Genomic DNA, 14,953 nt, shown 5'->3' with positions numbered 1-14,953 from the left:
TTTCATGATTCTCCTTTTGATTGCCTTGCAGGTATATTTTCTACAACACAGCATAGAGTGGAGACTGTTAAATATAGGTGTCATAGGAGAAATTTCCCTAAACTGGTCACTTAGGAATTTATTATTCACACTTACTGAGATAGGCAATCACATTGGAAGACTATTTCATGTTAGTCTGGATAGTAGTTAATGCCAGTTGGTCATTTTTTGTTTGGAGAGGTATGAAGTAGAATTCGCTAATAACCTGATCATCTGGCCCTTAAAAGCAGAAAACCATAAAACTTATAGTAGCACTGAAGAAAACAAAACTCAACAACCACCCATTCAAAGAGAATGGCTGGCAAACATCCCGAAGAAGTTACATTTAAAGATCTACTATATGACTGAAAACAAAAACAAACAGGCAAACACAGCAAAGTTTGCTCATATAAGAAGGTTGAACAGGTTATAGATCTCTCAGCCAGATCGTACAATATTGTCTTGAAGCTTCTTTCTGGTGGAAAGGAAAGCAGCATTCACCAATGAGGTCTTGCAATTTAAAGCAACTAACAACAGTATTCAAGGGTCCTGTGCACTAACACAGAACAACTATTTGCAGAGAATAGATATCTAAGTAGCTGGAATACAGTGGATCAAATCAGAAAGAATATCTTAAAAATTTTAGAAGCAAACCTTTAAACAGTTCTACTAAGGCCTGCTAGAAAATTGCAACAAATGGATAAATAAGGACAGGAACAGAGGCAAGCATGACGGCAAAACACAAAGTAAAGACTCACCCTCTTTAAATATTATTTATACTTTTAAAAAGACAAGAATGACAAACAAAAAATAAATTACCTATACATTTGAATGATTAATGCTATCTCTACAACTACTCAGCATGAGAAAGGACAAGGAAAGATAAATTCCAATAAATGAAACAATTACCAGTTTTACAAACATGTGAATTTCTAATATTGAAAGTACAATATAAAGTGAAAATTGGCACTGATAAAACATATCTTTCCTAACCTTTATATAGGCAGCTTCTGCCAAAGAAAAGTAATATATTTTAAGTCATTCTCCACAACTGAAATATCCAGAGAATGACCATTTGCTGGCATGTACCTCATGTTTTCTAACAGTACTTTGGTAAAAAGAAAATAGTAATACTAATTTAGGAATTAAACACACCCATTTATTTCTGGAAACAGTTTTCTCAAAAATTGTATTTTACCTGTACATATATATAGTATTCTATATGTGTACATCCTTTTTAGGTTCCGGGGGGAGGAGGTTTACTATATTCTGAAATAAAATTGTTTTCTAAGAGAATATTGCCTCTAAATCCAGTCAATTTGAAATAGAAAAATATGCATTTTACTTAGGGGCACCTTTAAAATTAACTTCAACTAAACTTGAACAATAATATATATATGTGTATATATATATATATATATATATATATATATATATATACACACACACACACACACACACACACATATATATATATATATATATACACACACACATATATGTATTTTAAATTAGAAACTGGTAGCATTATTATCCCTAGAGAGTATCAATTTCAGGATAAAATTCTGCTTTCATCATTGTCAATGGAAAATAATAATACAAACATCCCAACAATAACAGAGGAATTCAAAATATGAAGTGGATTATAAAAAAAGGGCAAGGATCCCCCTTTTAACATAGATCCCCCCCAACCCAAGGAACTATTAGAGTTATGTACTCCAAGAATATACACTAAAAGTAAAACAATGGATTATATTTAATTTTATACTTGTAAAATATTAGATAAGACAATTCATAATAATCTGTTTCTAATTTTAAAAAAAGTGTTTTATATCTTATTGACAGATTTAGTGTCCACTTCATAATATACTCTAGTTAAACCTCTTCTTGAGGTTACTCAGCACATCTACTTATGCAACAAATACATAATCAGAAACTTATTCTCATCAATGGTTAGTATTGCTTCTGGAATCAAATTAAGCATTTCAAGCACTTATAACTCATTTGTTCATATGCAGGGCCTAGTAAATTATTGACGCATTTTGCATATGATCAAACAATAACCAAATGTTAATTACTGAATGAACTAAAGAAATAGAAATCTAGTTATCACCGGGCTTAAGATCATTTCAAATGTACTGAGTTTGGCCTGGAAGCTGGTACTTTGGCTCTGCCCCAGCTTTCTAAATATGTACTTAGAAAGAAGCTCATTTGAATGATGAGACATCTCCTTATCTGTAAATACAGGTCTAGCAATAGAATGCTGCTTTCCTGTTCTGAGATTTTATGTTTATGTCTAAAATATTTCTCCCACAAAAAAACAGTGTCTTCAGAGAGTTTTACGTTACTGAATTTAAATGAGACATTTTTTTCCAGCTTTACAGAGCTATACTTGACATATACCATGGTGTAAGTTTAAGATGTATATATGATGATTTGATACATGTATATATTGTGAAATGATTATCACAATAAGTTTGATTAACACATCTTTCACCTCACAGTTACCATTTTGCTGTTGTTGTTATGGTGAGAACAATACAACTTTTCTCTCACAGCAATAATGTGACAATTTAATGTGATGTGTATCTATATATATATAGCTTAAATTAGCAGGAGAAGTTGATGAGGATTTCAGATGAAATGTTGCTTCAATGGCCTCTGTTACATTCTATATCTTACAACTTTTAAAATCCATCCAATAAACATCTATAGATCATGCACTTGAAATGACCTAAGGACATGAGAGATCAAGAAAGTCATCAAGAGCATAACAAAAAGATGATGGAATTGCCCCAGTGACATGCTGGGATGTCAATTCCTCTATGGAACAAGAGTACGTATATGTTTCTACTTTCTTGCAATGAGTCAGGCAGAACAATTTTGTAGGTGAAGAGCATGCATGACACTGAAAAAAATATCATATAGGTATGATTTTTTTTTAAGGTAACCTGTGGAAAAGTGTTCACATATGTCTCTGCCTGGTTAAAAGCACAGAGCTGCTTCCTTGATTGGTCCAGTTTGGTTTTACCCCTGTGAGAAGTAAGAAGGTTAGGTACTGAAGTTTAGAAATGAAACATGATGGAACAGTTTAGTCAACTGATTTAAAATGGCTAAGGTCACACACCTGTACATAGAAATTCGTTATGTTTTACAATACATACAATATACCCAATATGAAGCAATATATTGGAAACCCAGTAATAAGATTAAATATCTTTTAACATAGATTTAAAAATAATGAGCTGAACAGTTACATAATTCTGTCATTTAGAAGTATTGAAATACTATAATGAGCTGAAAAAATCTTTTGTATTCTCTCTGCTCTTCATAAAAACATCTTAATATAAGTGAGTCTCAATACTGGAGTGGGATGAGAGTAAGAGTTTGTAGTTTTAAAAGACTATTCTAAAAGCAGCATTTTTAGTTACTTTTAGTTATCATACTTATTTAATTTTTATATTTCAAACAGCATTGCAGGAGAAGGTTTTTGCAAATTAATCGAAATTGAAACATAAGAAACATTAATTTAAATATATCAGACCAAAATTTCATTGTTTTAGACACATGAACAAATTCAATTAAGATGAAAGATTTTAAAAAATAGTTTGGAACCAATTTTCAGAAAAGAACGTTCTTAGTAAACTTCTATAGAAGTGTTTTGTTTTTTAAGAATCTATACATAAAAGACAGGAGCAAATGTTAACTTTCCCCAAAGGTATAATTGTAACGAATCCCTAAGTCAAAAGCATTTCTGAAAAAAAAAATTTGCTGTGTAAAATGCAATAATTAGAATAAATCTAAACTGCCTTCAACTGCCTTTTTGAGGAAAAAACTTTATAAAAAATCTAAAGAGGTAGAAATAGTAGCAACATAATTAAAATATTATATAGTAAAAGGATATAATATATTTAACCGTGATGGCTACAAATATTTATAAAATCCATAAAATAAATGCCTTTAATTACAAGTAAGCACATTTAAGTTTCTCCAAAGTTGATGTCTTTCAAAATGAATACTGAATGGATGAAAGGGTGGGTGGATAAATGAATGAGTAAATCAAGTGAACACTATAAGTGTTTGTTTCTCTGCCTCAGATTTCCTTCTTCACCGTATCCACCCAATAAGTTCATCTCCATCCCTCAGCGTCTGGCTCAAGTGCCACCTCTGACTCCATGCATCCTCAATGGACTGGTTTATTACTCTGATGTGGAATGTGCCTTGTTCTGCTCTATGGTACATTATCACGGGAGACTATGACCTAACAAATTAGCATTAAAGAGGATTAGAGGCTGAACATGAATCAGCAAATGCACAACACCATTATAACAAAAAAAATGTGATCCTGAATTGCAACATTATATATAGAAAATAATTAAATTCCCATTCAATCTCTTGCCTTTCTAAAATGGTTAAAGCTTGCCACTCAAATTCAAAATGACCCCAGAAACATCAGTGACTAACCAGCTTCATATCTTGTCATCTTTTATCGTGTCAACCATCAGTAAATACAGATTAATAATATCTACTTTCCAGGGTTGTCATAGGAGGAGGTTGTATAATGTAGGTGAAAGTGGCTAAAGTATACATTTTTTCCTTGGTTTCCTTGGTACTTTCTTTTTGTGTGTCCACTTATCAAGTGTTGAGCTGGTCACTTGAACTCTTGCCTCCTATAGTCCCTGTAATGCAGTGGAGGCTGTGTGCACTGCCCAGATCCTTCTTTCCAGCAAGCCACTCACTCCTCCAGTGCCAGGGGTGTTGGCAGTTGCAGGCTCACGAATGAGCTCCTCTCTGGGAATGATCATACAGAAGGGAGCTGCCTCATCCAAGTTTACACCACTTTCCCTAGAAGAGGGGAGGGGAGTCTGCACCCAGAATCCCCCTTGCTTCAGGGTGGGACAACTCCACAGAGTCATCCCAAGGTCAGAGATGCCTGTAGGATCAGCTGAGGCCTCTGCTGTAGCTGCAGAGCATTTCAACTTCTCCCCCTGTCTCATCCTCTTGTTTCCCTTACTTCTTACAGGGGTAAGGTGTTCCTGAGAACACTGTCCACCAAATCTCTTATACAGAGATTTCTCCCAGAGTACGTTTCTCAGGGACCCTGACCCCAGACAGACTCCCTGTGTAATCCGATGCTTAACACAAAATTCCAACCTGTCTACAACACTGACTTCTCTTCTTAAGACAATGTTTCCTCTTTCTGTTAAATAAAAATATTTCAATTTCTTGTCATGTACATCAAGTCATCCGGTACCTGGCCTCTACCTACCTCTGAAATCTAGTACTTCCCACCAGGCCACCCTCACCTGCATTTAATGGGCATTTTTGCATCTGGATCCTTTCACATCACATGTGCCAGCCACCTGCCCTCCCCCCCCTCCCCGCCCCTTTACCTCTACCAGAAAGGTTTCTGTCTCTTTCTCTCATTTCCTTTCTCTATCTTGATCTCTACTCTCTCTATGTCTTTCTCTGTCCTGATCCACCTGATAAATTCTCTATTTACTATACTAGTAAAACACACTTCAAGTGCCATCTCCTCTGTGAAATATTTCAATTTATTATCAAAATTAGTTGCCCCATACTCTATCCTGCCTCAATATTTTGTCTAAGACTCTGTTTTAATTTTTTATATGATTAATTATAATCTTGCTTTACTCTATAGCCCTTAAGGCAGTGCCAGAGACCAAGAAGACCTTCAGCCCACATTTACCGAAGAAATGAGCACCGATGATACCATCTTTCTAGTGTCTAGCAGGTATACATAACAAGCAGGTGCTCAGTAAATGTGAGCTGGAAAGGAATTAGTGATGATGTACAGACAATGTACTTAGATGTACTCCTTTATAATTTCCTCTCCCACAGTGATCAAGTGAAGGAAGGGTTTATACAGACTTGGCTTCTTTTTAGAAAATGAAGTTTTGCATTAATATGTTTGCAGTCTTTTGAGTGACATTCTTGATTATATGCAAGTTTGATCATATAAAATTTGGAAGCTTTCATTGACCTCCTTTCTCAGCTAGCTCCTTCACAACTTCCATACAATATTTCAAAACATTAAAGAATTATCAAGTAAAGTATCTGCATTTGACTTGAGAAGGAATGAATGGGGACCTTTCTGTGAAGAAATTTTTACACAGGATGTTTTCCCATCTGCTGAGCACACAAGATGAGCAAATTCACTTAAGCTGGCCTTGGGAAGTGATTGCATTTGTCAAAAGAGCAGTAAGGACGAGTTGGGGTGTATGATTCACAGCGAGTAAAGGAGCTCTGAGAGCTGCAAGAGTCTACTTTATGTACTTTAACATCATATGAGGCTGTTATATTTTGGAGAAATAAACTGGATAGATTTAACTTTTCTCTCTAAAATTTACATATACTTCCAAAATCAATGTTACAACTCAGTAAAATGGCTCTTTTGTTTTCATCTGTAAAGCAGAGAAGGAAGCAACCTATAATAGCTACAAACAAAGGGAATGTCTCTCTGACCCTCTAAGAATGAGCTCTCCATTTAAAAAAAATTAATTATTAATTTAGTTTTTTAGAGCTTTCAGTTTGAGGCGTGGCACAATTAAAAAAAAAAAAAAAAGACACACTTCTTAAGAACTTAGTTAAGCCAGATGCCAATCACATTCAATTACTGCAGCTGGGTGAAGGACTTTTTTCCTAAGCAACTGTTAGCAAATGCCTGGAGCATGGTAGATCTCAATAAATATTTAATGAATGAATGGGTGCATTTCATGCTTCATCTAAGGCTCATGATAACGAAGGGATTTATTGCCAATGGTAAAAATCTGTGCACTGGGTTGTTAACATTTGCTGGTGCTGAGAGGGCTGCACTGGCCTCTGGAGGGGCTGATTCGGAGAGGGGCTGTGGTTCTGGATCTGTGTTCTGGAAAGCAGTGGCAGGAATCTTATTCTCATGGGTCCATGGGGATGACAGTGTGTCTCTCTCGATTCTGAGACAAACTTCATCTTCAGAAAAATGTGAATGTTCTATTGCCAATACTTTCCTCACAACTGTTTAAGATATTTTATTTAGCACTTTATTTGAACTCATACTTGGGTCATTTTCTGGTAAGGTGTTTTATTATAAAACTAGTGGCCCAGTGCACAAATTCCTGCACATTGAAAGGAAATTAATTATAAGAAATATTTTAATATTGCTATTCGCCCTTTCTCTATAATAGAAGTGTCAACCAAATTCACCATCAACAATGACAGATCTGTGCTATTGGCACCAGCAAGAGCTTTATATGTATCGCGCATGCGCAAGTCAACTTAGCCTTTTATAGATATAGAATAAACTTGCTTAATTAAACCTGCCTTCTGATTTAGCTAAACTTTTTCCAGCCCAGTGAAGCACCCCAACTTCTCTTTCAGGTAATTGTCAGCAACACAGCAGTAAATATCAACATGAAGATTATTATTGTAGATCACGCAGGGAGAACAAAGGGTAAAATATTTAACTGCAGCAGTGTTTGACTATATTCTGTGCAGTGAGAAAACCTGAAGTCATTTTCAAGTTCTACCATTTCTTACTTCTTTTCAGTTGGGTCAAGTTTCTAAACTTTCTAAATCTCCATTTTCTGGCTAATGAAAAGAAAATAGGATTCCACTGAGTCTCCTATCTACCTACTCCAGGACTTCTGTGGGGATCAACTGAGATGAGGCATGGGAAAACACTTCACAGACATTTGGTTAAAGTGGGAAATGTTTCCACCTGGCTATAAAGCAAGTCATGTTCCTGGGCTGAAGAAATTGCAAGGAGTCTAGTCGCTAGGGAGAGGAAGCTGGGTGTTGCTATGTGACGTTATTACCCAGTGCCCACAGCAACTGTTTCTGGGCTGGGCTGGGCTGTGGGCCACATTTTGTGCCATGGGTCTCGGCAACGTTGGCTGTGATTTGGTGGGCTGTCAGTCCGGGGTGGTGGCAGGGCTTGTGTCCCATTTGGGGAAAGCCGAGTGCTGCTTTGTAAATGGCCAGTGTACATCAGGGCAGCTCCTGCATTGAGCGTCTGCCCCCTGGAGGTCAGTGCACCTCATAGCAACTGGTCAGAAGGTGGGAGGGACACTTAGCATATTAGCCTTTTATATATATAGCTATTTTACTTCATTCTGGAGTGTACATTTAACTGTCTGTTGGGACAAGGGAACCTGCCTATCTGAGAGCTGATACTAGAAGAGAATGGAAAAGTCTTCATAAAATATAATGGGAAAATAGGGTACTCGGTCATAAAAGACAGGTTTTTTTTTGTTTTATTTTGTTTTGTTTTTTAATGTGGAGGGGGAAAGAGAGAAAGTTATCAAAGGTCAAAAATGTTCTTTCCCCCCTGTTCAAAATGTTCAAACTGCAGATTCTTTAAAAATGTTTTTATTGATTTCAGAGAGAGGAAGGGAGAAGGAGACAGAGATAGAAATATCAATGAAGAAAGAGAATCATTGACTGGCTGCTCCTGCGTGACCCCTACGGGGCATGGAGCCGGAAACCCGGGCATGTGTCTTAATAGGGAATCCGACCATGACGTCCTGGTTCATGGGATGACACTCAACCACTGAATCACACTGTCTGAGCTAAAATGCAGATTCTTTTTTTTTAAGTTTATTTTTATTGATTTCAGAGAGGAAGGGAGAGCAAGAGAGAGATAGAAACATCAATGATGAGAGAGAATTATTGATTGGCTGCCTCCTGCACGCCCCCTACTGGGGATTGAGCCACAACCTGGGCATGTGCCCTTAACTGGAATTGAACCCTGGACTCCTCAGTCCTCAGGCTGATGCTCTATCCACTGAGCTAAACTGGCTAGGGCAAAAAAAAATGCAGATTCTTAAGCAGCCACTGAATAAAGATAATGATATCTCAAAAGCCTGGATCAAAAGAAGCCAGGGGTGAATTTAGGTTCATTTCCTGTGGCAATTCAATTCATCACAGTGGCCACTGGGAACACTGCAGATAATGATGCTGAGCTGGCATCCCACCTTTAGGCAGGGAGACTTCAAAGGATGCGGCTGATAATGGAGGAAATAAAATAGAGTTAAGCATTGCTAAGAAAGTCACTTAAAATAGAGCTGGGTGGTCACTGAGGAAGTGGGGCCTATGCATATCTCATGTGTCAGTTCTCAGAACTGCTATTGAGTTGCTAAACTCAGCTCAAGGCCAAGCCAGAACCACCTTAAAAGCAACTGCTGCCTGGACTTAACTTCCTCCTGGTAGTTTCTGCCAACCTCATTTGCATATTGCAACTAACCAATCCCAATTAACCTAGCCAGCAATCCTTTATTTACATGGAGGACCTAAATGGAAACTGCACTTGTTTTTTCCTTTAAAAACCCTGCCTTTCTTTGTTCTCTTCGGAGTGCAATTTGGATTGCTACCTGAATCTGTGCCTACAGGATTACATTCCTTTTTGCTCAAATTAATGCTTATTGTAAACTTCTTCTTTGGTTAACATGTCCCAGAACAGGAATTTGTAACAAGCTCCCTGTGTGTCTTTACACACTAAAATTGTGAACCACAAATCTCTATCATGCTACCTCTTTTAAATTTAATCAGTAGCAAGTAGCTCCTTATAGTGTGTACATGCCTACTCAATTTCATACCCATAATAATTATTAATTGAGAACTTACTCTCCAACAGGAACTTTCATAATTATTAACATACATTCCTTAATCTTCATTACAATTTTAATTTGTATATGAGGAAACAAAAAAAGGGAGAGGTTTGAAATTCTCAAGATCATAGAGTTAGTAAATATCAAAGCTAGGATTTAGGGTGAGTATTCTAACCATACTCAAGGCAGTGCTTAAGACTTAATAACCTACTTATATAGAATCAGGCATTATTTTTTGCTGGGTAATCAAGATTTGTCTCTTGGGCAAGGTTCATCAAGAACATGGCAATCACTATTTTAAAGATATCTCAGACATGAAAAGATAAAAAAGATTTAAGGAGGGAATAAGCAGTTAAAACATGTGGCAACTCAGGTGGGAGTTGAAGATTAGGGGGATTAGAGCAGAGGAGTTAACAAGGAAGGGTAATAGAAACACTTTAGATAAAGGAAATCAGTATTTTTTAGTGGTTCAAATTGAGAAAGGAAACCAAATCTCAAGCAATTGGAGAGACACTATAGACATAGGGTTTAACAGTTGATGACCACTTAATATTATCTCTAAGCTATTTCCTATAAATCTTGAACTTTTATTATTTCTCAAGTCCAGCATATAGTCAAGTAGGTTTGAATGTATACAAGATGACACACTCTGAGAAATGTCATGGAAAATATTTCATAAAGATCAAACTTTAAAGTCAATAATTTTATATGGACTTCTTTAAGATGGTAATGATGATGAATTCAATAATAAACACAAAAATCCACACCTTTTGAATTCTGGATATAACACTTCTCCAAAAATAAAGTATTTTATTTCTTACTTTGACACCCTGGAAATAATTTATTTGACTACTTAGAAACATATACTGCTAATTTATTTAATTATCTATTTACTCAATAAGTATTGAGCATTTACTATGCACCTAGTACTGGTCATATGACCAGTACACACACACACACACACACACACACACACACACCTGTTTATCTTTATTCCAAAATCCACTATAAATTCATGGAGGTCAAGTTTAATATAGGGTTAAACAGATAGAAGGCATTTGGTAAATACCTGTCAAATACTTTCAAATGTTATCTAAAGAAAGGAAAAATATAAAAGTGATATTTTAAAAGTTTAAACAGATGTCATTAAATGCTCTGTCATAAAAATCACTTAGGATTATTCTATTTCATATTAATAAAAATAGCTCAATAATACTTTGAATATATGTAACCAGGTGTAGGGAAGGAGTATGCAGAAAGTTTTAATTAGAGATTCCTGCTCTCAATGAGTTTATAGTAGTCTTTGATGAATACAATCATTTCTCAAAAAAATTAAAATACAAGAGTAAATAATAAAAACAGAAAGAAGCATAATATTGTGTGGGGTTCAAAATGAGGAGAGATCACAGCTTCTTGGGGAGAAATCAGAAAATATGTAATTCTGAATACTTTCTAAGCATTTTATATGTGTTAATTCATTTAACCCTCATTATCCCTACAATGTAAAGACTAACAATTTTACTGATAGGGAAGCTGAGGCTATGTCTTTTTTTATATTTTATTGATTTTTTACAGAGAGGAACAGAGAGGGATAGAGAGTTAGAAACATCAATGAGAGAGAAACATTGATCAGATGCCTCCTGCACACCTCCTACTGGGGATGTGCCCGCAACCAAGGTACATGCCCTTGACTGGAATCGAACCTGGGACCTTTCAGTCCGCAGGCTGACGCTCTATCCACTGAGTCAAACGAGTTAGGGCTGAAGGCTATGTCTTTAAAGATGTGTACAGGAGACTTTAGGGACTAAGGATACTTCAGAGGAATAACGTGATTAGGACTGAACCCCAGTAAAACTAATCAAATCAGTAGACTAGGAAAAATGGAGGCAGAGACACCAGTAGGGACTCTTCTTGGAATGGTTTTGACAAGTAGTGAGTTCAAAGGCAAAGGTGATGGACAGGAGCAGTGGATTCAAAGGACACTGTTGGAAGAAAACTGTCTATGACTTTATAACTGATAATGAACTGGGGTTGAAGGAAGGTAAGATTTAAAGATACCTGGTACTTTCAAATCAATAATTGTGAAGCACTAAGTAAAACCTTACCAGATACACCTTCAGGAAGCTGCTTTGTAAACTAGTGCACACAAAAACTACCCATCAGTATGCAATATGAGAAAGAACTTAAAACACACAAATCTGAAATTTTGATTCATTTCATACGAATTAATAATATGAAACATAATGTGTATAAAACAATCTTACCCCTTTGCTGTATTCACTATCTGAATCACTGCTAAGTTCCTCAGTGTTCATAATTTCCAAATCAGATTCTCCAGGTGCAATTGGCACAGTCACTGTGAGGCTGGGATTATGAATAAATGACAGAAAATCACTGTCTTCCATCAAGTATTTGTCTGTGTTCCTTCCAAACCCACTTATTTTATCTTTTTCCTTGTGGAAATCGTGGTCTTTGTTCATTTCAGCAAGTGTACGGTTAGAGATATCGTTTTCCTTCTTGCTATTTAGATCTCCTCCTTGTCTTGTCTCTTTGGAAATCTTTGGCCTTTTGGAAAATGCCATTAGAATAAATTCACGTAACTTCTGTTTCATGTAATTTATTCCCTTCTTAATTCTGGCCACTGCAATCTGGAGGTTGTTTGCATCAGTTTCCTCGTCACTTGCTGTAAGATTGTCTGAACTAAATGAGCTCAATAATAAAGCCAGAAATAGGTTGAGGACCTATATCAGGGTGGGGGTGGGAAAAGAGGGAGACAGGAAAAAAAGAAAATAAGAACACTTTTCTAAAATAAAGGTAAAAATCCACCCCAGCAATGAAGAACCCTGCACTTCTCCACTCATAGACAAGAACATGTGATAGGGGTAGATGAGAGGTGAGACTCCTCATCACTCTCTCCTTAGACCAGCTCCTATGAACTCTGGGAGCTCAGCCATACCCTTGAAGGACTAGACTAGCCTAAGCTGCACTCCCTTTACCAATATCAATATCACTGAAGTTCATTCCTGCAGCAGGAAGCCCTTGGTCAAATTTCCTAAAAAGCCCCACTAATGTTTTCCTGTAATTAATATATGTTACCAGTGAGAAACAAGTAGAACAAGAAAACTGTGACTACTGACTATTGTGCTGAAGTAACTTAGGCCAAGTCACTTTTCCCAGAAGATAAATGTAACTTGTTGCAACAAATGGAACATGTCATACTTGCAGACCTCCTGTAATAAAATATTCTGTCCAAGAATTGTGTCAGCTTGCAACTTAATGAAGCTTTTAAAGCAGAGAAAAGGGTTTGCCCATTGAACCCAATTCAAATGAGATAATGGCATTAGGATCTGGGTGGCTTCAATGCCAATCATTTTGGCCCTTGATGAGATTTAAAAGAGGTCAGGACAATTATCCCTGAAGCAAAATTCTGTTTGTGTGCAAAACCATTTCTGTTGTTCTTCCCTGAGGTAGGGTCGGTGAACCCAAGATTGTAAAAAATAAGGATTCTCACAGAGGACTGAAAATGTGTAAATTCTATTGGTTAGTAATCAACTTTGTAAATATGCTTCTTTCATCTTTCATTAGCAAAATCTTGTAAAAAATATAAGTATGGGTTAGCTGGCAGGAAAATTAAGATAATATTTCATAGTCTTTCCTGTTATTCCTATATTGAAATAATCAATGTTCTATTATAATTAATAGTTTTAGTTCTAATTAATTCTAAATTATAAAATAACTTATCATGTCCTCATATAACAATTTTCTATGGAGAATTTTAAATGGTGTGAACTTCTGAGTACATACCACTAGGTTTCCAATGACCATGACCATCATGTAAACAATAAGGCACATGGCTTGACCAGCCACCTCCATGCAGTCCCACATGGTCTCTATCCACTCTCCACACAGCACGCGGAACACAATCAGAAAGGAGTGGAAGAAGTCATTCATGTGCCAACGTGGGAGAGTACAGTCTTCATTGATTTTGCAGACACATTCTTTATAGCTTTTACCAAAGAGCTGCATGCCAACCACCGCAAAGATGAAGACAATGATGGCCAACACCAAGGTGAGGTTTCCCAGGGCCCCCACTGAATTACCAATGATCTTTATCAGCATGTTCAGGGTTGGCCAAGATTTTGCCAATTTGAAAACTCGGAGCTAAAAGCAAACACAAAGCATATTATTAATTATTATGCTAAGTTTTAATGTTTCCAAGCTTGAATTTTATTCCAAATATTAAATTCTAAAATATTGTCATTACCTAGCAAAAAATTATTTGTATTTTTAATTTTCATCTACTTACAGTATTTCTGTTATTTTGTTATACTTGCTCCAATATAATGACCATATGTTTTTAAGGAAGTGTGTAATTTTAGTTCAAGATTGCTATGGATGCCTCTTGACATGGTTTCAGATATAGAGTTAATAATTTATCCTTAATTCTATTTTCTGATACTTTTCATAAAATTTTAATGCGGACATAGGGATAAAGTCCAAACTGTTAGAGAAAGAAGCTTTAAAAAGTCTTTACTTTTTTTTGTATTCTTGTTATTAGACAACAATTGTTTGGGAACAATTACTTAATTTTTAATTATCAAATCCACAAAGTATTGAATATATTATAATGGCTAAAATTCTTTAAACCATAACCTTTTTACTGAGAAATAAATATTGTCCTACAGGGTAAAGATATATTTTCTATTATACTAGTATAATATAACTGAAAATATTTTTTATTATATTCATACTAGAGGCCTGTTGCATGAAATTCATGCACGGGGGTGGGGGAGGGGGGGCGGTGTCCCTCAGCCAAGCCTTTACCCTCTCCAATCTGGGATCTCTCTCATGATCCAGGACTGCTGGCTCCCAACCACTCACTGCCTGCCTGCCTGCCTGATTGCCCCTAACCACTTCTGCCTGCCAGCCTGATCACCCCCTAACCACTCCCATGCCAGCCTGATGGATGCATAACTGCTTCCCTGCCTGCCCGATTGCCCCTAACTGTCCTCCCCTGCAGGACTGGTCTCCCTCAACTGGCCTTCCCTGCTGGCCTGGTCACCCCTAACTTCCCTCCCTTGCCAGCCTGGTTGCCCCTAAATGCCCTCCCCTGCAGGTCTGGTCACCCCTAACTGTCCTCCCCTGCAGGACTGGTCTCCCTCAACTGCCCTCCCCTGCTGGCCCGGTCACCCCTAACTTCCCTCTCTTGACAGCCTGGTCGTCCCTAACTGCCTTCTCCTGCAGGCCTGTTCACCCCTAACTTCCCTCTCCTACAGGCCTGGTCCCCCCTCAACTATCCTCCCCAGCAGGCCTGGTCCCCCCCAACT

At 36.9% G+C, this 14,953-nt stretch overlaps 1 protein-coding gene and 1 long non-coding RNA gene across 2 annotated transcripts in view; one reads left to right on the top strand and one right to left on the bottom strand.

Moving 5' to 3' along the window:
* LOC308247766 overlaps positions 1-5,773 on the top strand; it is a 78,265-nt gene extending 72,492 nt beyond the window's left edge. Inside the window, exon 3 of the long non-coding RNA XR_013960552.1 lies at positions 5,681-5,773. This is a non-coding gene — a long non-coding RNA (uncharacterized lncRNA). The remainder of the gene's footprint in view (positions 1-5,680) is intronic.
* SCN9A (sodium voltage-gated channel alpha subunit 9) overlaps positions 1-14,953 on the bottom strand; it is a 158,969-nt gene that overhangs the window by 32,417 nt on the left and 111,599 nt on the right. The window contains exons 16-17 of the mRNA XM_080667299.1: positions 13,431-13,787; positions 11,891-12,367 (exon numbers count right to left, since the gene is read on the bottom strand). Coding sequence (XP_080523425.1) covers positions 11,891-12,367; positions 13,431-13,787 — 834 coding nt within the window. The remainder of the gene's footprint in view (positions 1-11,890; positions 12,368-13,430; positions 13,788-14,953) is intronic.

Source organism: Plecotus auritus (assembly GCF_963455305.1).
Source record: "Plecotus auritus genome assembly, chromosome: 5".
Classification (NCBI taxonomy): Eukaryota; Metazoa; Chordata; class Mammalia; order Chiroptera; family Vespertilionidae; genus Plecotus; species Plecotus auritus.
This window is presented reverse-complemented; position numbering and strand designations above follow the sequence as displayed.